Source organism: Budorcas taxicolor, chromosome 8, assembly GCF_023091745.1.
Source record: "Budorcas taxicolor isolate Tak-1 chromosome 8, Takin1.1, whole genome shotgun sequence".
NCBI classification, from domain to species: domain Eukaryota; kingdom Metazoa; phylum Chordata; class Mammalia; order Artiodactyla; family Bovidae; genus Budorcas; species Budorcas taxicolor.
Window position 1 is genome coordinate 46,836,170 of NC_068917.1, and position 22,695 is coordinate 46,858,864.

The window sequence follows — 22,695 nt, forward strand, 5'->3', positions numbered from 1 at the left end:
TGGGTTGCCATTGCCTTCTCTGGGAGTGGATACTAAGGATTGGTTTTAAGCATTCAGACTCAGCTCCTCTCTCATTGTTTGATCCCTCATAAAGAAGTGCAAGAGAAGTATACATTATTCTTGCCTGAGCATTCAGGATTTTGCATTTATCTTTCAACACTCCAATAAAGTTGCCTTAGATAATAATTTATCTGATTTTTGTACATAAAAACTCTAAAGATAAAAGCAGATTCTGCAAGAGATTAAACAACATCAAAAACTTTAATGGACAGAAACTGCTTTGAAATTCTAGTTATCTAGGCAACTTATTATGATTTATCCATTATTTAAAAAGAAGCAACTTAGTCTGAGCAAAGACACACACTAATGCACAGACACGTATACACACACACTCCAGAACATGGAGTTACCTGAGGCACAGCCGTTCACCTTTGTGGTGTGAGCCATGCTGGCTTGAATCCAGTGACAGATCCAGAAAGGAGTGAGGACTCATGCAAATTTCATGCATCAAGTTCCCAAACGCATTCCACCTGAAACAATAAGGAGAGCCCCATCAAAATGGATCATTTAAAAATATGTATAAACACTAAATCTTAGCCTTCTGTTTACAAAGATGACTGCTAATGGACAGAGCAAATCAGAAAAGCGGGAGACAGCCTGTGGAGCAAGGTGGTGACTGCCCTGTATCTGGCCACTGGATGTTTAGAGTGATGCACCCACAGATACACCCATGGACAGGGACTGAAAGCAGGTCTCTAAACACAATACTTCTATGGGAGATAAAATAGGTTCTCCAGAAATGTGACTTTTCGAGGAAGGTATCCTTCAAATATATATACATATCATTTCACAAATGGTTTTTAAACTAATCTTCCTTTCCAAATTTTGGTTCAATAGTTTCATTTTCTCAATTGCAATTTCAAAGCAGTTGTTGCACCAAATGTTTACATTTTTAAAAAAGATTAATTTCATGTGAATTCTCTTGTAAGATCTCGTTTTTCACGGATCCAGTCTTTTAAAACATGAATCTGATCCAGGCAGTCTTCGTCTTAAAAAAAAAAAACAAAACTGCTCTGTCCTGTTGGATAAACTTCAGATGACCTAGCATGACATGCAGTTTTGAAACATCAGGGCTTATGTTAGGCAACATATTTCTTATTTTATATTGATTTTCTACGTTAAAGTTAACTGAGATTACTACAAGACATTACAATCACAAATTTTTAAACAAAAAAAGCCCATTGCTCCAACCTTTGCTTCTGCAAAATGCCTTTTGAAAAATACTGGTAAGGAAAGCAACGAAGGTACAGACAAGAATATTCCATTTCTTCCATTGTGCCCAAATTCTCACTCTAGACCAACAAAATCTGAAGAAATTGAGCTTAACAAATTCCAAGCTTAGAGATAAAGTGAAAACTGAGAAACCTACATAAGCTCTCCCAAACAGGAGAATTCTAAAATAATAACATATCCATATATCCTGTATCCTAATGCAGCTATTGATGTCATTTAAGAGCTTTGGCAGAAAGTGAAGAGGAGCTAAAAAGCCTCTTGATGAAAGTGAAAGAGGAGAGCGAAAAAGTTGGCTTAAAGCTCAACATTCAGAAAACGAAGATCATGGCATCCGGTCCCATCACTCCATGGGAAATAGATGGGGAAACAGTGGAAACAGTGTCAGACTTTATTTTTTGGGGCTCCAAAATCACTACAGATGGTGACTGCAGCCATGAAATTAAAAGACGCTTACTCCTTGGAAGAAAAGTTATGACCAACCTAGATAGCATATTCAAAAGCAGAGACATTACTTTGCCAACAAAGGTCCGTCTAGTCAAGGCTATGGTTTTTCCTGTGGTCATGTATGGACATGAGAGTTGGACTGTGGAGAAGGCTGAGCGCCGAAGAATTGATGCGTTTGAATTGAGGTGTTGGAGAAGACTCTTGAGAGTCCCTTGGACTGCAAGGAGATCCAACCAGTCCATTCTGAAGGAGATCAGTCCTGGGATTTCTTTGGAAGGAATGATGCTAAAGCTGAAGTTCCAGTACTTTGGCCACCTCATGCAAAGAGTTGACTCATTGGAAAAGACTCTGATGCTGGGAGGGATTGGGGGCAGGAGGAGAAGGGGACGACAGAGGATGAGATGGCTGGTTGGCATCACGGACTCGATGGACGTGAGTCTGAGTGAACTCTGGGAGATGGTGATGGACAGGGAGGCCTGGCATGCTGCGATTCATGGGGTTGCAAAGAGTCGGACATGACTGAGCGACTGAACTGAACTGAACTGAAGAGCTTTTAATAATACTCAAAATATGTTGATTAAAAAAACTATTCTGTCATAACCTATTTTGTCAAAAATACATATGTACATATTTATACATCTATTTAAAACAATTAGAAATAAATACACCAAAACATTCATTGTGGTTGCCCTTCAGTGATGCAATTATCCATGATTTCAGCTCCTTCATTACTTTTGTAATAGTAATTATTTATAAAAGAGATATTAGATACTTCCTGTCAACTTGGTTTTCTTTGCTTTAAAATGAACTGGAGAAAGAAAAAAGCATTTTAAAATGCTATGCAAAAGGAAACTATCAAGCCATGGTCATGGTGATTATAAGAGGTCAGAAATATAAGTAAACAAAAAGAAGGAAAGGGGACTTGGCTAACCCCTTTGATCACACAGGGTGAGAATTCCTTACTGCTTAGCTTTTCTTCACTGTCTGAATGGGTCTGCACTATGGTTCAAAGCTGACTACTGTGAAAGCAGCTCAGTGCACTCTGAGGGACCTTCTACAGGCTGCTTCTGACAAGCAGGCTCCCTTGTGTGGCTTTTCCAGCTACAGTTGAATACTGCTCAGCTTGCCTGCAGAGACTCAATTCTCACTCTTCCACTGGGCGGCCTCCTAGCTCCCTGTTGGTCCCCAGTTTCTATCTGGCAGCTCATCAAGAGGACAGGACAGCTCTAATCTCTCTGACTATGTGGTCATCACCTGACATTCTGTTGAAAACAGGCCCTGGTTCAGGTCCGTGGCACTGAACATGGAGAGCTGGAGCTAGGCAAATCAAAAGGCAGGCTTTAGGGAGAAGAGTGAGCATTATGTCTGACAAATGTAGCTTTGTTAATAAAATAAGGTGGGGACGGGGAGAACTGAAGGAGGAGTGGGGTGATGAGGGGGCAAAAGGAAGAAGCCCAGCTTCTGGAATTATTCAAGTATATTATACTTTTAAAAGCCAATAGCAAAAACTGTTTACTGGTCTCAGTCGAGCCGTGTGTGTGTGTGTATTGTGTGTGTGTGTGCATGTGTGTATTCTTCCTTCATAATGGCTTATAAATACCACCATTTAAACTCTTGAGGGAAAGCTGAAGGCAAGAAGAAACATGCTGCTTTGTTATGGGTGAATGAAGTATGTGTCAAGGTATTTGGATGGATATGTGCCCAGAATCTTCCGAGTCAAGCTTCATGAACTTTGGTCCAAGGTCCTCTCATGTTCTTGAACATCTTTCACCTGGCAGAAGATCTTTATCTCAGATCCAAATTGGTCTCTCCCACCCTCCCCCAAACTGAACAATAAAATCAAAATGAAGAAGAAGCCTCAAATTAGGAACCACAGGCATATCACTGGTAAAATAACAAGACATTCCTGTCACTGGGTGTGGATCCTGGCAGTGTCTGTGTAGAAACAAGTTTTATATTGTGTTATCGATCTTTCCCAGTTATTGTTCATGCCTGACAGGTGGCTTCAAATTGTGAGGACTCGGTCTTCTTAATGATATGCACATTCCTATGTCAGTGCATTGTATAAACCATGAAAGGTTTGGCTGTGATCCATTCTCTGTTACAGATCAATAAACTGCTTCTTTTCTCTGTCAGAGAAGACTGCAAACCAGTAAATCTTAACTAGTACAACAGTGGCTTGGTTTTGCTGGCTAAGAAAAATCACTTCTTTGAAGGGATTTAGAAAAATACATCCACAAAGAAAATAATTTGCCTTCTTGCCTGTTTATTTAAAGAGACTGATTTGCTTTGAATATCAGCTCCCCAAGTATGGTGCCGAAAATAATGTAGACGCATAAATCAACCTCATAGATACATTAGTTTAATATGAAACAGATATGAAAAAGAGCTCACTTTATGTTTTATAACAACATCAATGAAAACAAAATAAGCAAAATTGAAACTTGATGTGCACTCTAAGCCAGTACTGCCAACCAATCAAATGCCAATGCCCTGGTTACAACCAAGATTATGGTGGTGATGGTGACAACACTGATGACAATGCTGATGACCACCAGCGCTGATCAAGCGCTTACATCAGGTACTGAAATCTAAAATGTCACCTACTCTAAAGTGTACCATTAAGTGCCATTGGTTAAAAAAAGACGCTGCTAATTAAATGCTAATAAAATGCTCCGAAAAATTACATCAATGGTAAGATAAATCCTCGTTTGAGAAGTGTTAAAATGTACATCTTGAAATTGGTGAAATAATGTTATCTTTAAAGCACTTTTAAAGAACTTAACAGTTATTACATTAATTAAACCTTACAACAATCCTATGAAGTACCAACATCCTCTCTCTACATTTTACAGATAGGAACCTGAGGTTTAGAATTTGTTGAGGTCACACAGCTGGTAAATGAAAGAGCTACATTTCAGAGCTAAGGAACTCACCTACAGCTCATATGCCATGCTTTGTGATTAGTGACTTTAGAGTAAGAGCATGATTGCCGTAAGAACTCACATGCATAGAGTAAAGTCCCTTTCAAGGAGTTACCTAAGGGATGTATATGCTTACTGCAAGCATGCTTTGTTTTAATCCCTTTTAGGTAGAAAGTTGTGTTTCAGAATTTTATGTAATATTGGTTTTAAAGCAATTACATTTCAAACTTCATTCTTTCAGATTAAATGTTGAAGAGCTTGAGGAGGTACCTCCTCAATATACCATGGTATACTCAATATACCATGACACACAGGGTATATTTTAGCACTTATTGGTCATAATCTCTTCCAGACTCCACAAGATATCAATCTTTATTATTAATATTGATTCATCAGACTTTGCCATAAATGCCATTTGACTCTTTCAAAAAATTCAGTGCTTAAGAAATTTTCCACCACTGAAAACAGGTGGGAGATTCTCAATGGAACTGTAGGAGTTTTTAAAAAATGGATAGGATAAGGGTAGTATAACTGGAATAAGAAACTTGCTGCTCAAAACGACAATTATGAAATGGGAAATAACCATTTTGATGTGCAAGTTCTAGAATGTCTTTTATAACATAATTTTTTATAATTTATAAAGTTACAAAGCAATATAAAGAATTTGACTTGAAATTTGGAAAAGACAAAACATGCCAAAAAATGACAATTTACTATCTGACAATCCTAATGTTGTCATTGTTACCACCTGAGACTCTTCAATATATTGACTATATGCATATTTTAACTACCTCAACATGCTTTTAAAGACCTACACCATCCTAGAATCTGAACCAGTCACTATTTTGTTTTCATTTCAGACACATAAGATAAACTATCTTATGTTGGTGGCTGTGCGGCACAGGAACGGCGGCTGCACGGCACAGGAGCTACCCCACGTCCAAGGTCAGCAGCAGTGGCCGAGAGGAGCTACCCCACGTCCAAGGTCAGGGGTGGCAGCCATGAGGAGATACCACATGTCCAAGGTAAGGAGCAGCAGCTGCGCTTTGCTGGAGCAGCCATGAAGAGATACCCCACGTCCAATGTAAGACAAACCCAAGTAAGATGGTAAGCACTGACAGAGGGCATCAGAGGGCAGACAGACTGAAACCACAATCACAGACAACTAGCCAATCTGATCACACGGACCACAAACTTGTCTAACTCAATGAAATTAAGCCATGTCACGTGGGGCCACCCAAGTGGATGGGTCATGGTGGAAAGGTCTGACAGAATGTGGTCCACTGGAGAAGGGAATGGCAAACCACTTCAGTATTCTTGCCTTGAGAACCCCATGAACAGTATGAAAAGGCAAAAAGACAGGACACTGAAAGATGAACTCCCCAGGTCAGTAGGTGCCCAATATGTTACTGGAGATCAGTGGAGAAATAACTTCAGAAAGAATGAAGGGATGGAGTCAAAGCAAAAACAACACCCAGTTGTGGATGTGACTGGTGATGGAAGCAGGGTCTGATGCTGTAAAGAGCAATATTGCATAGGAACCTGGAATGTTAGGTCCATGAATCAAGGCAAATTGGAAGTGGTCAAACAAGAGATGGCAAGAGTGAACATCGACATTCTAGGAATCAACGAACTAAGATGGACTGGAATGAAGGAACTTAACTCAGAAAACCATTTTATCTACTACTGTGGGCAGAAATCCCTCAGAAGAAAGGGAGTAGCCATTATAGTCAACAAAAGAGTCCGACATGCAGTACTTGGCTACAATCCCCAAAACGACAGAATGATCTGTGTTTGTTTCCAAGGCAAACCATTCAATATCACGGTAATCCAAGTCTATGCCCCGACCAATAATGCTGAAGAAGCTGAAGTTGAAAGATTCTATGAAGACCTACAAGATCTTTTAGAACTAACACCCCCTCAAAATGTCCTTTTCATTATTGGGGACTGGAATGCAAAAGTAAGAACTCAAGAAACACCTGGAGTAACAGGCAAAATTGGCCTTGGGGTACAGAATGAAGCAGGGCAAAGGCTAGTAGAGTTTTGCCAAGAAAATGCACTGGTCATAGCAAACACCCTCTTCCAACAACACAAGAGAAGCCTCCACACATGGACATCACCAGATGGTCAACACCGAAATCAGACTGATTATATTCTTTGCAACCAAAGATGGAGAAATTCTATACAGTCAGCAAAAACAAGACCAGGAGCTGACTGTGGCTCAGATCGTGAACTCCTCATTGCCAAATCAGACTGAAACTGAAGAAAGTGGGGAAAACCACTAGACCATTCAGGTATGACCTAAATCAAATCCCTTCTGACTATACAGTGGAAGTGAGAAATAGATTTAAGGGACAAGATCTGATAGAGTGCCTGATGAACTATGGATGAAGGTTCATGACATTGTGCAGGAGATAGGAATCAAGACCATCCCCAAGAATAAGGATTGAAAAAAAGCAAAATGGCTGTTAGAGGAGGCCTTACAAATAGCTGTGAAAAGAGGAGAAGCGAAAACAAAGGAGAAAAGGAAACATATAAGCATCTGAATGCAGAGTTCCAAAGAATAGCAAGAAGAGATAAGAAAGCCTTCTTCAGCGATCAATGCAAAGAGAATAGAGGAAAACAATAGAATGGGAAAGACTAGAGATATCTTCAAGAAAATTAGAGATACCAAAGGACTATATCATGCGGAGATGGACTCAATAAAGGACAGAAATGGTATGGACCTAACAGAAGCAGAAGATATAAAGAAGAGGTGGCAAGAATACACAGAAGAACTGTACAAAAAAGATCTTCACGACCCAGGTAATCACGATGGTGTGATCACTCACCTAGAGACAGATATCCTGGAATGTGAGGTCAAGCAGGCCTTACTGAAGCATCACTATGAACAAAGCTAGTGAAGGCAATGGAATTCCAGTTGAGCTATTTCAAATCTTAAAAGAGGATGCTGTGGAAGTGCTGCACTCAGTATGCCAGCAAATTTGGTAAACTCAGCAGTGGCCACAGGACTGGAAAAGGTCAGTTTTCATTTCAATCCCAAAGAAAGGCAATGCCAAAGAACGCTCAAACTGCCGCACAATTGTACTCATCTTACACACTAGAAAAGTAATGCTCAAAATTCTCCAAGCCAGGCTTCAGCAACACGTGAACTGTGAACTTCCAGATGTTCAAGCTAGATTTCGAAAAGGCAGAGGAACCAGAGATCAAATTGCCAACATCCACTGGATCATTGAAAAAGCAAGGGAGTTCCAGAAAAACATCTATTTCTGCTTTATTGACTATGCCAAAGCCTTTGACTGTGGGGATCACAATAAACTGTGGAAAATTCTGAAAGAGATGGGAATACCAGACCATCTGACCTCCCTCTTGAGAAACCTGTATGCAGGTCAGGAAGCAACAGTTAGAACTGGACATGGAACAACAGACTGGTTCCTAATAGGAAAAGGAGTACGTCAAGGCTGTATACCGTCACCCTGCTTACTTAACTTATATGCAGAGTACATCATGAGAAATGCTGGGCTGGAAGAAGCACAAGCTGGAATCAAGACTGCTGGGAGAAATATCAATAACCTCAGATATGCAGATGACACCACCCTTATGGCAGAAAGTAAAGAAGAACTAAAGAGCCTCTTGATGAAAGTGAAAGAGGAGGGTGAAAAAGTTGGCTTAAAGCTCAACATTCAGAAAACTAATCATGGCATCTGGTCCTGTCACTTCATGGCAAATAGATGGGGAAACAGTGGAAACAGTGTCCGACTTTATCTTTTTGGGCTTCCAAATCTCTGCAGGTGGTGATTGCAGCCATGAAATTAAAAGACACTTACTCCTTGGAGGGAAAGTTATGACCAACCTAGACAGCATATTAAAAAGCAGGGACATTACTTTATCAACAAAGGTCTGTCTAGTCAAGGCTATGGTTTTTCCAGTAGTCATGTATCAATGTGAGAGTTGGACTATAAAGAGGGCTGAGAGCCAAAGAATTGATGCTTTTGAACTGTGGTATTGGAGAACTCTTTAGAGTCCCTTGGACTGCAAGGAGATCAAACCAGTCCATCCTAAGGGAAATCGGTCCTGGGTGTTCATTGGAAGGACTGATGTTGAAGCTGAAACTCCACTATTTTGGCCACCTGATGCGAAAGCTGACTCGTTTGAAAAGACCCTGATGTTGGGAAAGATTGAGGGTAGGAGGAGAAGGGGACAATAGAGGATGAGATGGTTGGAGGGCATCACCGACTCAATGGACATGAGTTTGTGGATTCCGGGAGTTGGTGATGGACAGGAAGGCCTGGTGTGCTATGGTTCATAGGGCTGCAAAGAGTCGGATACGACTGAGCGACTGAACTGAACTGAACTGAACTGAACATGCTAAGATTTGCCTCTTTAGGTACAAAAGTGGATATACTCAGCGCTCTCACAGACTCTCTTCCATCCACATCCATTCTACATGACGAAAGTACATCAGCATCTTTCCAAGGGTAAGCATAAGGAAATGCCTCCAATGAAAGAGTTAAAACCATCTTGGAGCCTGCAGATGCCTCAGAGCCCTGCATGGCTCTGCTCCAGCTGGGTTGCTGGGAATCACACACTTAGAAGTAATGCTGGCAAATTTTTTTTCCAGGAAAGTTTCTGTGATGGAAGTTTATCAGCTCATAACCTAGGCTGAAACCAGGTACTTCTCTGCAAAGAAAAAAAAAAAAAAAAAAGAGTAAAAGACAGTCTGGAGAAGAGTAGACAAATGAAAATTAGAATTATTAAAGTTTGTTAAAAGTTTACCACCTTCACATTTTTTACTTTAGAGGGAAGTAATGTTATGACTCAGGACAGGCATGTGAAATGGTATTTATTGACCACATTGGTTCACCTCTAATGGGTTTAGGGAAAACAGACCATAGCAGAATCCTAAACCTTGATGTTATAAGTAGTCTATATTAGTGAAGCCTTGCTCTTACTTAGGAAGCATCTCTCCTGGTGGTAGATTATGAGTTAAAGTATCAGTGCTTTTGCTTATTCAGATATTAAAGAATCAAACCAGTTACAGATATAAGAGAATTAGTTTGGTAAAGTCTGAAAGGCTTTTCCTTCATTTCCTATTTAAATTATTTAAAATGTGCAGCTCTTTATTTATTGCTGTAGTGGACATTTTCCCTTTAATTCCTTCTGGATTCTTATGTGATAGTCTCTGTAATTACTTTTAAATTGATCAATATTGTTAATAACAAGTTCAAGGGTACCTGGACTAAATAAAAGGGGATCACAATGCATTCTTAAGATTCTTATCTTCCAAAGAGTAGGCCTCCAAGTGTGGTTCCCAGACCAGCAGCAAAGCATGACCTTCTGGGACCTACTTAGAAATGCAAAGTCTCAGGCCACTCCAGACCTCCTGAAACATCAGCTCCAGGGTGGACCTTAAGTCAATGAGGACTTTAAAGCCAATTAGTAACATAATATAAATGATCTTATTTTTAAGTAGTTCGCTTGGGCATTTTATTATCTTTAACGACAAGTAGGTCAGGGCTCCTTCAGTTATAATATTATGAGGAAAGGACACTGGATCTGGACCTTCCAGGAACAGTTTATTCAGACCAGTCCTTTGATTTTAATTTTCAAAAAAAAATTTATTTTCTAATCTTTAGAGCAGAAAGGTTCAGCCATGCTACACAGAAACTTCCCAGATATTCTTGTATTTTCCCCAGAAGATAACAAGCTTATTTAAGGGAAACTTAAAAGAGGTCAAGTGCCTAGATCAGAAGGTACTTTATAATTTGCTGCCTGACAAAAGTTCCCCACAAGTTAAACTGTGTTCTCAATACAGCATATACACTTCAACTGAAAATGGTTATGGGAAAAGCTAGAACCAGAAACTGAATCCAAAGATGTGAAAAGACAGCAGTAGCATCTACTGTACCTCATTCACAGTCAAGTTCAAGTTGCTCTAAACAGGCCATTCAAGCTATTCCAGTAAGGCTGGAATACTGCTTTCCTTCAGCTGAAATAAAGCTCATTTATGCTTTTATCTTTTAAATATAGATTCAGAACATTCTCTGCTATTTTATTGTCTCAGGCTTTCCAGCTGGGACAAGCAGACTGCTTTCATGACTGTGCAAAAATCTAGCTGATGTTCATCTACCCATGCTTGAGGGCAAATTCTAGTTTATGCAGGGTGGGGGTGATGGCATCTGCCATGGAGATTTCATTTAAAACTGGGAAATGGCTGAGAAGCTCTGTTTCCTGCTGGTGTCCCATTCTACTGAGAGATGCTCTGGCTAACAGCAGTGTGGTGACAGCCTGACCGGTCTCAGGTCACACCCAGGAGGAATATCTTTGTCCCCTTGTCAGCATGGGAACTGTGGACTCCTGGGGTTATTCCCACCAATTGCAAGTGGGGAGAAGCCCTAGATGCTCCTTTTAGTGCCAATTCAGAAGCCATCAATCGCCTAACACTTCTGCCACATTCAGCTGGGAAATGCAACAGGCCAAGGGAAGCCGACTCCACGACAAAGACTTAAAACCCTTTCTCCTCACCTAAGGTCCTGCCTCTTCCTTCTTAAGCATCTCCATTCCCCCTTCTAAAAGACTCTGACAGCAATGTCTCAACTCCACCACACTGGGAAAAGTACCAGAGCATGGAACCTGCCAGAGAAAAGGCTTCACCCCTCACCTAGGGCAGAAAGGTTGGGCTCAAGCCAGAAACATAAACTGAAGCCATGTACCAAGAAGTCTGGCTCACGAAGTGTGCAATTTGGCAGCACTTTGGAGCCAAATGCCATGAGCTTCTGAAATGAGGGCCTTGGGGCATTACTGAACACTTAGGCTTCTGGGTGATAACACCAATTGGGCAGAGTCTGAGACAATGAGGTAGTAAGCGAGATCCCAAATTCAGAAAGACAGGGAAAGATGAGATCCAGACTTGGGGGGATAAAAGACCCGACAGTATATGTCTATCACACTAAAGCAAAGTTAATTCACAAACATTAGTATTAGAAACAAAAACAAAAATTTCTAGTTGTCAAGGGAAGAGAAAAGTTCATTAATGGCACAATAGCTTTATTTTTAATTTAAAATGTCTGGCAACTGTGTTTTTATTTGTTCTACACTATTTTAAAAAACGACATGTGTGTTGATGGACATTTACATGTGTTGGTCAATATTTTCTAAGTCTCTTGCTCCTCAAAGTGTGGTACCCAGGTCAAGAGCAGCAATATCTGTGTGACTTCTTAAAAAAAGTAGAACCTTGGATCCCACTGAAGACATACTGAATCAGAATTGGCATCCTAAGATGCAGCCCAGGTGATTCGTACACACACTGCGGTGGGAGACGCACTAGCTTAGCCCTATTTTCCCCATCAGGCCTCATGCTTCTGAACAGGTTACCTTGTATTCCAAGGGACCCCCCGGGTGGTTCACAGCCTTGGCTGGTCACTGGAATTACTATCGAGGTCCAAGTACATGACTGGTAATTATGTGGTGATATGGTATTACATTATACGGTAATAATTATCCATGAAGTACTCTGTGCGGTTGGGGCCCAGGCAGAAGTATTTTTTAAGGCTCCCTTAGGCGATGCCAATGTGCTATGTTTGAGTCACTGGTCTATTTCAGTGGTTCTCAAAGTGTGGCCCTAGACCAGCTGTACTACCAGGGAACTTCACAGAAATGCACATTTCCTTGTTCCTACCCTCCTTCCAGCCCCCTGCTTTACTCACAGTCACACATACATGTGCATGTACCAAGACTGTAACTGTCTTTACAGAAAGAGAACTCAATAAAACCTCAGAGTTCTCAGAAGGCAGCTGTTCTAGTGTCTCTTTTATACAATTTATTGAGCACCTGAAATAAAAATATGTTTTATAAAGATGGCATAAAAATCACTTTGAAATGAGAATGAAGACAGACAGATACATGTCTAGGGGCTGAGAGGATCATAGGGTCAAACATGCAATGGACGGGGGAACCGTGGCTGAATGGTAGGTAAATTCTACTGTCCCCTAGTGATCTGCAGGGTGTTTACCTGATAGCAATAGTAGTTCCCCAAGTCTGAAAATGTAGCATCCCAACACTCCCCAGAGTTCTGCTTCAGTGAGTTTGGAATGGAGTTGAAATGTATATCCTTCACACACATCCAAGTGATTCTTGTTATCAGAAAAGATTGGAAAACACACTGCCTTATAGACTCCTACTCCCTAGGTCACTGTTTCTCAAAGTGTGACCCTGGACCAGCCATGCCAGCATCACCTGGGAACAAGAAATGCATATCCTTGGGCCCACGCCAGACCACCAAGTCAGAAAGTCTTCAGGTGGGTCCAGTGGTCAGCATGTTCACAACTGCTCCAGCTGTTGTGAAAATCATGGCACCAGGCTATTTTCAAAACTCTATTAAGAATTGTAAGTGGAAGCTGCCTGCTCTTTTTCAGACATGTAGGTTTTGGTGAGAAGTTCTAGCCTCATTTTGGGCCCTGCCTGTGTCTTTCTCATGGAAGGGGCTGTCCTCTTCCAAAGAATAGCATGAAAGAACGCACTGAAGACAGTCTTTGGTTGTCATCATAAATTATTCACCTAGTCAGGAACAGAGCAGAGTGCACCGCCAGAATGAAAGCAGTTATGCTAGTGTGGTAGGAGATTTTAAACATATCATAAAATTTCACTTTTATTGGAAAGACAATCCAACAGTAATGGAAACAAAACAAGTGGCTAATGTGGTGAGGTGGCCAGATCTTCCCAGTTCCTGTCCTTTCTTTCTCTCTTTCCAGACTGTTGTTCTATCAAGAACCATGTTTAACGCATATATATGGAATTTAGACAGATTGTAACGATGACCTGATATGCGAGGCAGCAAAACAGACACAGATATAAAGAACAGACTTTTGGACACTGTGGGAGAAGGCGAGGGTGGGATGATTTGAGAGAAGAGCGTGAAACATGTATATTACCATATGTGAAACAGATCATCAGTCCAAGTTCGATACATGAAACAGGGCACTCAAAGCCGGTGCACTGAACAACCCAGAGGGATGGGATGGGGAGGGAGGGGGGAGGGCGGTTCGGGATGTACACCCATGGCTGATTCATGTCAATGTGCGGCAAAAACCACCGCAATACTGTAAAGTAATTAGTCTCCAATTAAAATAAATAAATAATTTTTTTAAAAAAAGAAACACGTTTAACACAAAGGTATGAAAACCAGTTCATAGTCTTACTGTGTTCAAATGAAAGAGAGCTTACTTGAAAACGTAGGGAACACAAGATAACATTGACAACAAAGCGACAAGTCTCAGAGGGCTTCTGAAACCCGTAAACCAAATGCAAAGTTTTGTGGTTTCCAGCAAACCTACATTGCTCAGGAGAGAGGTTCTGAGGCTTTATGAGGCATTCCAAAGAGGCTGGGACCCAAGGAAAGTCAGGAAGCCCTGAATTTCCATATATTTCACAGGACACAGATCTGGACAAAAGGTCAAACAAGTTAATGTCCTAAGTTACAAGACAAAACTGATCCCCTTACCTGGAAACCTCTTTTCCTCTGGCCTTTAAAGCTGCTTGTGAGAACTGGGGACTCATCCACAACAGCAGAATTTGGGCATAAGCAAAATAGCAGCCCAAGACAGCCTGGGAATTGTGTCTTCATCTCGACTTGGCCTGGAAATACCTCCGGGCTATGAGAAAGTTACTTATACACTCTAGACCTCCAGTTCTTCATAGCTGGACTTGGACAGCCCTACAGACACTTCCAGACCTGACAGACTTTCAGTAATTCTGTTCTTCTAAATCCTGGCCCCAAGGGGGCGCGTGAGGCTCCCCAGGCCTGATATTGCCAGACAGGGTAAGGCTGCAGGGGACCTTGTGCATAGGTCAGCAGGACAGGGATCTTGTCTCACAGGCCCCCATGGCCTCCCAAGTTCCTCCTGGCACAGTAATGGCCAAAGAACTCCTGCCAGTCAACATCAAAGGGTTGCTGCAACAGCAGGGCTCTCATTTCTCCTCCAATTCAGTCCCAGAGTGGTTGCTTTTTTCTGCAACTTTCAAATTAAGTTATCTTTCCCCTCCTCAATGTAATAGTACTAAATTTCCAACAATAAAAGTTTAAGAGAAAAAGGGGAAAATCAGCTGTAATTTCATTACTATCAACATTTTGCTATATAGCTTCCCAGTTCTTCTCTGTGCTCACATACACATGGGTGTACTTAGGTATTTTTCTCCAAATATGTTATTTCATTTCTTTTAACATTATTGCCATCTTTTACAGGTTCAGTTCAGTCACTCAGTCGTGTCCAACTCTTTACAATCCCATGGACTGCAGCACTCCAGGCCTCCTTGTTCATAACCAACTCCCGGAGTTTACTCAAACTCATGTCCATTGAGTCAGTGATGCCATCCAACCATCTCAGCCTCTGTTGTCCCCTTCTCCTCCCGCCTTCAATCTTTCCCAGCATCGGGGTCTTTTCCAATGAGTCAGCTCTTTGCATCAGGTGGTCAAAGTATTGGAGTTTCAGCTTCAACATCAGTCCTTCAAATGAATATTCAGGACAAATTTCCTTAAGGATTGACTGGTTGGATCTCCTTGCAGTCCAAGGGACTCTCAAGAGTCTTCTCCAACACCACTGTTCAAAAACATCAATTCTTCAGCGCTCAGCTTTCTTTATAGTCCAACTCTCACATCCATACATGACTACTGGGAAAACCATAGCCTTGACTAGACGGACCTTTGTTGGCAAAGTAATGTCTCTGCTTTTTAATATGCTGTCTAGGTTGATCATAACTTTTCTCCCAAGGAGTAAGGGTCTTTTAATTTCATGGCTGCAGTCACCATCTGCAGTGATTTTGGAGCCCCCAAAAATAAAGTCTGACACTGTTTCCCCATCTATTTGCCATGAAGTAATGGGACCAGACGCCATGATCTTCATTTTCTGAATGTTGAGCTTTAGGCAACTTTTTCACTCTCCTCTTTACTTTCATCAAGAGGCTCTTTAGTTCTTCTTTACTTTCTGCCATAAGGGTGGTGTCATCTGTGTATCTGAGGTTATTGATATTTCTCCCAGCAGTCTTGATTCCAGCTTGTGCTTCCTCCAGCCCAGCGCTTCTCATGATGTACTCTGCATAGAAGTTAAATAAGCAGGGTGACAATATACAGCCTTGACATATTCCTTTTCCTATTGGGAACCAGTCTGTTGTTCCATGTCCAGTTCTAACTGTTGCTTCCTGACCTGCATACAGGTTTCTCAAGAGGGAGGTCAGGTGGTCTGGTATTTCCATCTCTTGAAGAATTTTCCACAGTTTATTGTGATCCCCACAGTCAAAGGCTTTGGCATAGTCAATAAAGCAGAAATAGATGTTTTTCTGGAACTCCCTTGATTTTTCAACGATCCAGCGGATGTTTGCAATTTGATCTCTGGTTCCTCTGCCTTTTTGAAATCCAGCATGAACATCTGGAAGTTCACGGTTCACGTGTTGCTGAAGCCTGGCTTGGAGAATTTTGAGCATTACTTTACTAGCGTGTGAGATGAGTGCAATTGTGCAATAGTTTGAGCATTCTTTGGCACTGCGTTTCTTTGGGATTGGAATGAAACTGACCTTTTCCAGTCCTGTGGCCACTGCTGAGTTTTCCAAATTTGCTGGCATATTGAATGCAGCACTTTCACAGCATTATCTTTCAGGATTTGAAATAGCTCAACTGGAATTCATCACCTCCACTAGCTTTGTTTGTAGTGATGCTTCCTAAGGCCCACTTGATTTCACCTTCCAGAATGTCTGGCTCCAGGATTAATATCCTGGAGAAGGGAACAGCTACCCACTCCAGTATTTTGGCCCAGAGAATTCCATGGACTGTATAGGGTCGCAGTGTCAAACATGACTGAGTAACTTACACACACACACACACACACACCTATTAATATATCTCTTCTTTTGATACCTGCATAGCATCCTCTTTCATATTTATGCTATATTTTATTTGACCTTTATTTCTGAGTATTCAGATCCTAATTTTTTCATATTATAAACTCTTTAAGGAACATATTTTTACATACAGCTTTGTGTACTTATTCAATAATTTGCTGTGAATCAATTCCAAGAAGCGGATTTGTTGAGAACAAAAGAATGAGCCTGCACATTCTGATGGATAATGTCAGGCTGCCCTGCAGAAAGGCGCCAATTAAAACTCTCACCAAAACTTTGTGGGAGGGTCAATGAAACTAGACTCCATGCTGACCTAAGTTTATTGTTTTTAGTACAGCAACACACCCTCAAGTCAATGTATTTAAAATCTCTCTGTACACAATTAATGTGTTTTCACTGTTTGTATTTAATACAGCAATTTTAGTTGCTCAATATGGAATTCTACATTCATTCTTCATCCTTGGCTCAGAGTGATTTATATTTTATAAAACTCAACACTGTCTCTGAGGGTAAATTTATAGAAAAAATGAATTCCTTCATTCAGAAGTCTGAGGATGAGAAATGCCTGACTACTACATGATATGGGGCTTGGTATGTAACCAATCAGTCAGAACAGAGATGAGAATAAATTCCAGACTTCTGTCCTAAGACTGAAGGGGTCATGATGTTGAGAGAACAGTTACGGCTAGACTCAAAGTACCTTCTGGAATAACTACTCCTTCACCCCCTCAGAAGAGGTATCTAATGCACACACATCCCCAGAACAGGCAGATGATTAAGACAGAATGCTGGTAAAGCAACGGAAGTTCTAGCTATTGCTGGAACAGTGAGACCAGATTCCTTAAATTACCATTATGGAGCAGAAATTTATACAACCAATTATAGGTTAACATAAAAAAACTTCTGAAGTTATGAAACAAAAGTAGACTTTTTAGAAGAAAGAGAATGAGGAATATGGGGGGAAATACAAAATTTATATGTACTAACAACATTTATTTTGGGGGTGAACTTAAAAACCACAGTGTTAAAGACACATGTATATATTATATATAGTGTTGTATGATCGTAAAACTCTTAGTTGCTATGCTTTACAACTGAAAGGGCTCTGAAAAACCCACCTATCCTTCTTTTGTAAATGAAGGACATTTTGTAAAATAACAGAAGTTAAACAGCCAGAATATAGTCAAACAAACTAGGCAGTAGAGGTCTGTGTCTTTATTTAGAGAAGTGAGGAGAGGAAGGCACATCACAGCTTTTACCTATGAAAGAGGCAGGAGGGGATGGAACTTTCCTTTTCTGAATTTCCTCTAATTTTCTATTTATTTTCTTAATCTTTTGCTCCTCACTCCTTTCCTCATAACCCTTAACAGGAGCCAGTTCCTGGAATTCCAAGCCCATGGAATATATATTTCTTTATTCTCATTAGCAGGAACATTGGGCCTCTGTAGGGGATACCTTAAAGTTTTTTTAAGGAGAGAGGGAACAGTATTTAAGCCCTAAGTGTCCAAACAGCTCCTCTTGCTTTACTGCTACTGCTAAGTCGCCTTAGTCGTGTCCCCACCAGGCTCCCCCGTCCCTGGGATTCTCCAGGCAAGAACACTGGAGTGGGTTGCCATTTCCTTCTCCAGTGCATGAAAGTGAAAAGTCAAAGTGAAGTCGCTCAGTCGTGTCCGACTCCTAGTGACCCCACGGAATGCAGCCTAACAGGCTCCTCCGTCCATGGGATTTTCCAGGCAAGAGTACGGGAGTGGGGTGCTGTTGCTCTAACCTCCCACTAAAACACCGCACCTCCTGACAGTGGAGGGGCTCCGCGTCACTGTGGTGCAAGAGTGACCTCCAGAGTCAGAACCCATCTGAGCACTCATTTCCCAACAATTCACTAGACAAGCAGTGGCCCGGGGTCCTGGAGCACCAACACCACAACGCAGAATCTCAGGCCCTCAGCCCAGACCTACTGCCCACAATCTGCATTTCAACAAGAGTCCCACATTAAAGCCAGAAGCACTGTTTCAAGGGAGATCTTTGTACCACTTTTGCCTCTCTACAAAGGGAAATGGTGTAGTGGTAAAAGGATCCATTCCATTGATTTTTCTTTATTTTTTGAATTTCCACCTTCACTTTAAAAGTCTTAAATCATACACATTTCTTCAGGCCTCATGAACACAGAGCCCAACCCCAAAGTCCAATACTGCTGTCAACAGAGAATGGCAGAGTTGTGCCTTTTTTGTTTTTTTAAGGTTTCAAAGGTAGTTACTATTTTTTAAGGTTTCAAAGGTAGTTACTATTTTTTTAAGGTTTCAAAGGTGTTTACTATTTGTATTTTTTATTTGCTTTGCATTTGCTTTTAAACTAGCAAATTTGCAGTGAACTTGATCAAACTGCCATGCTTTTGATGATCCTGGGATTGCATATACTAAAACAGTAAAGTATCCTCTTGATCTATTTTTTTTAATTGAAGTATAGTTGATTTACAAGGTTGTGTTAGCTTTAGATGTACTTTTTCAGATTCTTTTCCATTACAAGTTAGCACAAGATATTGAATATAGTTCCCTGTGCTATACACACACACACACACACACACACACACACACACACACACACACACGGTAGGTCCTGCTGTCTATCTCCTCTTGACTTTAAAAAAAAAAAGTGTTTCTTTCTTTATTTTTGGCTGTGCTGGATCTTTGTTGCTGCACAGGCTTTTTTTCTAGTTAGGGCAAGCGGGGGCTACTCTCTAGTTGTGGTGTGTGGGCTTCTCACTGTGGTGGTTTCTCTTGTTGCGGAGCACGGGCTCGAGGGCGCATGGACTTCAGCAGTTGCGGCGTGTGGCTCAGTAGTTATGGCTCCCAGACTCTAGAGCACAAGCTCAATAGTTGTAGCACATGGGTCTCGTTGCTCTGTGGCATACGGGTTCTTCCCGGATCAGGGATTGAACTGTGTCTCTTGCATTGGCAGGTGGATTCTTTACCACTACCAAAGAAGCCCTTCCTTTGACCTTTATTTAAAAATTCATATTAATGCTGGCAGGAAGAGACAAGGAGTATCATTCCATTATAATAGGGATTGCAAATAGACACACAAAGTGGCACCTTTCTCTTTGTAGAGTTCTCTATTTTGGACCTTTCATTCCAACTTTCTCACTCTAAAAGGGGAGGAGGCTGTGGCAGAGAGGCTGCAACATGGGCCCATCCCTCTAAGCTGAATCTTTAATCACAACAAGAGAGCCATACAGGTGGGGAAGGGACGATAGACATATTTTACAACCCCACTGGTTGGCTGCCGTGGGTGAATAATGGTCAAAAACTGGATCAATACCATCTTAATGCATATGTTCACACTGAAGTAAAAACCTTGAGGGGCCTTTAGAAGGAATGTCAGCCTTCAAGCTCCAACAAGCCATACCTGAGTGAGAACCTTTCTAGTGCCAAAGCTGCTGTTCTGAGTCTGGGTGAACAAACACACGCTCTAGTCTTAACAGCTCACTAGAACCCTGCTGTGATATGAACCGATAATCAGACACAATACAGTGACTTAAATCTCTAAATTACATTTCATGATATTACTGGACCAAGTCGATACTCTGAGATCAGTTGCCACAGATCTTTACAATTCCACTAATTTCTGGTGCCTTCCTCATTTTCTCTTACGCCTTGAGCCAAGGTGGCCATATAACATATGGTCTAGATTGGAACATTTTTAAGAATGCTAAAATGATAAAGAGATGGGATGCTAGGACAACAGGCATAACCTAGGGCTGTCTCTATAAAACTGGAACATATAATATTCCTACCTGTAAAGAACTAACAGAAACAAAAAGGGGGAGGGAAGGGGAAAACAATAAATACCTGGGAGACTGCTATAAAGACACTCTAGAAACTGACTACAAAATGGCATCTTATATATTTCTCACTGCGATGGGGTTCATTCAACACATCCTTATTAGTAAGATATAGTAAAAAGGCACTATGAGTGCTAACAAAGGCTGATAGTAATGTGTGGTGTCAAAAGAAGCTATGGTATTTCCAATAACACTTCGCATAAATGCCAATGAAATCATTTCTAGACTGCAAGGCTCCTAACAATACAATCTCAAGACACTGTCCTGGGAATGAATCACATTTGACATGCATTGTTTCTCTCACTTTACCCAGAGTCTCATAAGTGGGTTATCTAAATGGTTTCAGTATTAAAATTCTCCCAGCTTCTATTTTTAAACCAAACATGACAACAAACACGTCCACACTTGACAATTTTACAATGCTTTCACATGCGTTATCTTAGCTAAGCTTTCAAATAGCTTTGTGAGATACCTTCTCCTGTAACAGATAAGAAAACTAAAGCTCTGAGAAGTGAGCTGCATGCATGACTTACTGTGCAAGTGCAATGATTATGTTACCCTCGTTTTCTGAGTATCTGACATTCAAAGCCTAGGACAGCTGGTATTCAAAACTATTTTTAATTAACTGAAACTCCTTTTTTGAATGAATGAATACATTCCATAAGAAAAGGAATTGGTCCATATTTATTCCTGCATCTATGATCTCACTTTATGACCCAGAGAAGGCAAATCTAGTACATATACAGAATTTTCTAAAGAATATGGGGATGTAAATAAAGATGAAAGGAACAAAGAATTTACTAAGTAGCTAATACATCTTAAAGGAGAACGAATATGTAGAAATGGTGATCTCTAACAGGTAGTAGACGAGCTTGGTGAAAGCAAAAGTTGTTCAGTTGTGTCCAACTCTTTGTGACCCCATGGACTATACAGTCCATGGAATTCTCCAGGCCAGAATACTGAAGTGGGTAGCCTTTCCCTTCTCCAGAGGATCTTCCCAACCCAGGGACTGACAGGTGTCCCACATTGCAGGTGGATTCCTTACCAGCTGAGCCACCAGGGAAGCCCAAGAATACTGGAGTGGGTAGAATATCCCTTCTTTAGTGGATCTTCCTGACCCAGGAATTGAACTAGGGTCCCCTGCACTGCAGGCAGATTCTTTAAATCCAGAAGGCTGAAATGTACTAGAGCAACTAGATCCTTTAGTTCTCCACCTGATTTCCTTGGACTTCAATATCAGCTCTATGGATAACACTTTCCCCGAACTACCCACTGAAGGTCTTGGATTGGAGCTGGTTCATGTCTCTGCTGTATGTAAGTATGGGCCAAAAGAAGTGAGGTCCTTCAGCGCCTTCACTATTTGTTCTTTAAGTCAACAAGGAAAAAGTAACTTGGAACAAATGAGACCCTGGCAAGAACTTTTCCTTCTAACACTTTCCTTTCAGTGTTTTTCCTCATTTGATACCATGGGTGCACACAACTATATTGAGTTTTCTCCTCAAATCCACTCCCTTAAAACAAATTGGAATTTTTTTTTTTTAAGTGCATGCATGTGTGTACGCTCAGTCACGTCCAACTCTTTGCTACTCCACGGACTGTAAGACCTCCAGGTTCCTCTGATTTTCCAGGCAAGACTACTGGAGTGGGTTACCATTTCCTTCTCCAGGGAATCTTCTGACCCAGAGATCAAACCTGCATCTCCTACACTGGCAGGAGGGTTCATTACCACTGAGCCACCTGAAAGTCGTGTCTGACTCTATGTGACCCCAGGGGCTGTAACCTTCCAGGTTTCTCTGTCCATGGAATTCTCCAGGCAAGAATACTGGACTGGGTTGCCATTCCCTCCTCCAGGGGATCTTCCCCACCCAGGGACTGAACCTGGGTCTCCTGCAGTGGCAGGCAGATTCTTGACCATCTGACCTTCCTGGGAAGCCCCTGAGCCACTTGGGAAACCTTAAAAAAAGAGTGAGGATTAAATACACATTTAATGGAGAAAGATTATAGAAACTAAAACACTACACTTTTTTTTCTGTAACTTTCATTAGTTTGAGATCTGGTCCGTGCTAAAGGTAGATAATTATAATAGAGTAAGTTTCATGGAAAGGCAGAGAAGAAAAAAGAGGTATGAAGTGATAGTTCTTAAATTTCAGCTTCTTTAACTGTTTATCATATTTCAATAATATAATAAAAGTACAATATAGCACACTTATAATACCAAGAAATATCATAAAATATCAGTATGTAATGAGATATCTACTCAGAGTTTACCTGTCTAGCCACTCTAGAAAACTGGAAAACTAATGAGAA

The 22,695-nt window shown here is 41.1% G+C and overlaps 1 protein-coding gene across 4 annotated transcripts in view; it reads right to left on the bottom strand.

The window, feature by feature from the left end:
* The window catches only part of KANK1 (KN motif and ankyrin repeat domains 1), a 136,141-nt gene that overhangs the window by 59,200 nt on the left and 54,246 nt on the right, over window positions 1–22,695 (bottom strand). For all 4 annotated transcript variants that reach the window (XM_052644829.1, XM_052644828.1, XM_052644831.1 and 1 more), the window contains exon 2: window positions 411–530. In XM_052644829.1, the coding sequence (XP_052500789.1) occupies window positions 411–447 (37 nt within the window). In that variant the 5' untranslated portion in view covers window positions 448–530. The remainder of the gene's footprint in view (window positions 1–410; window positions 531–22,695) is intronic.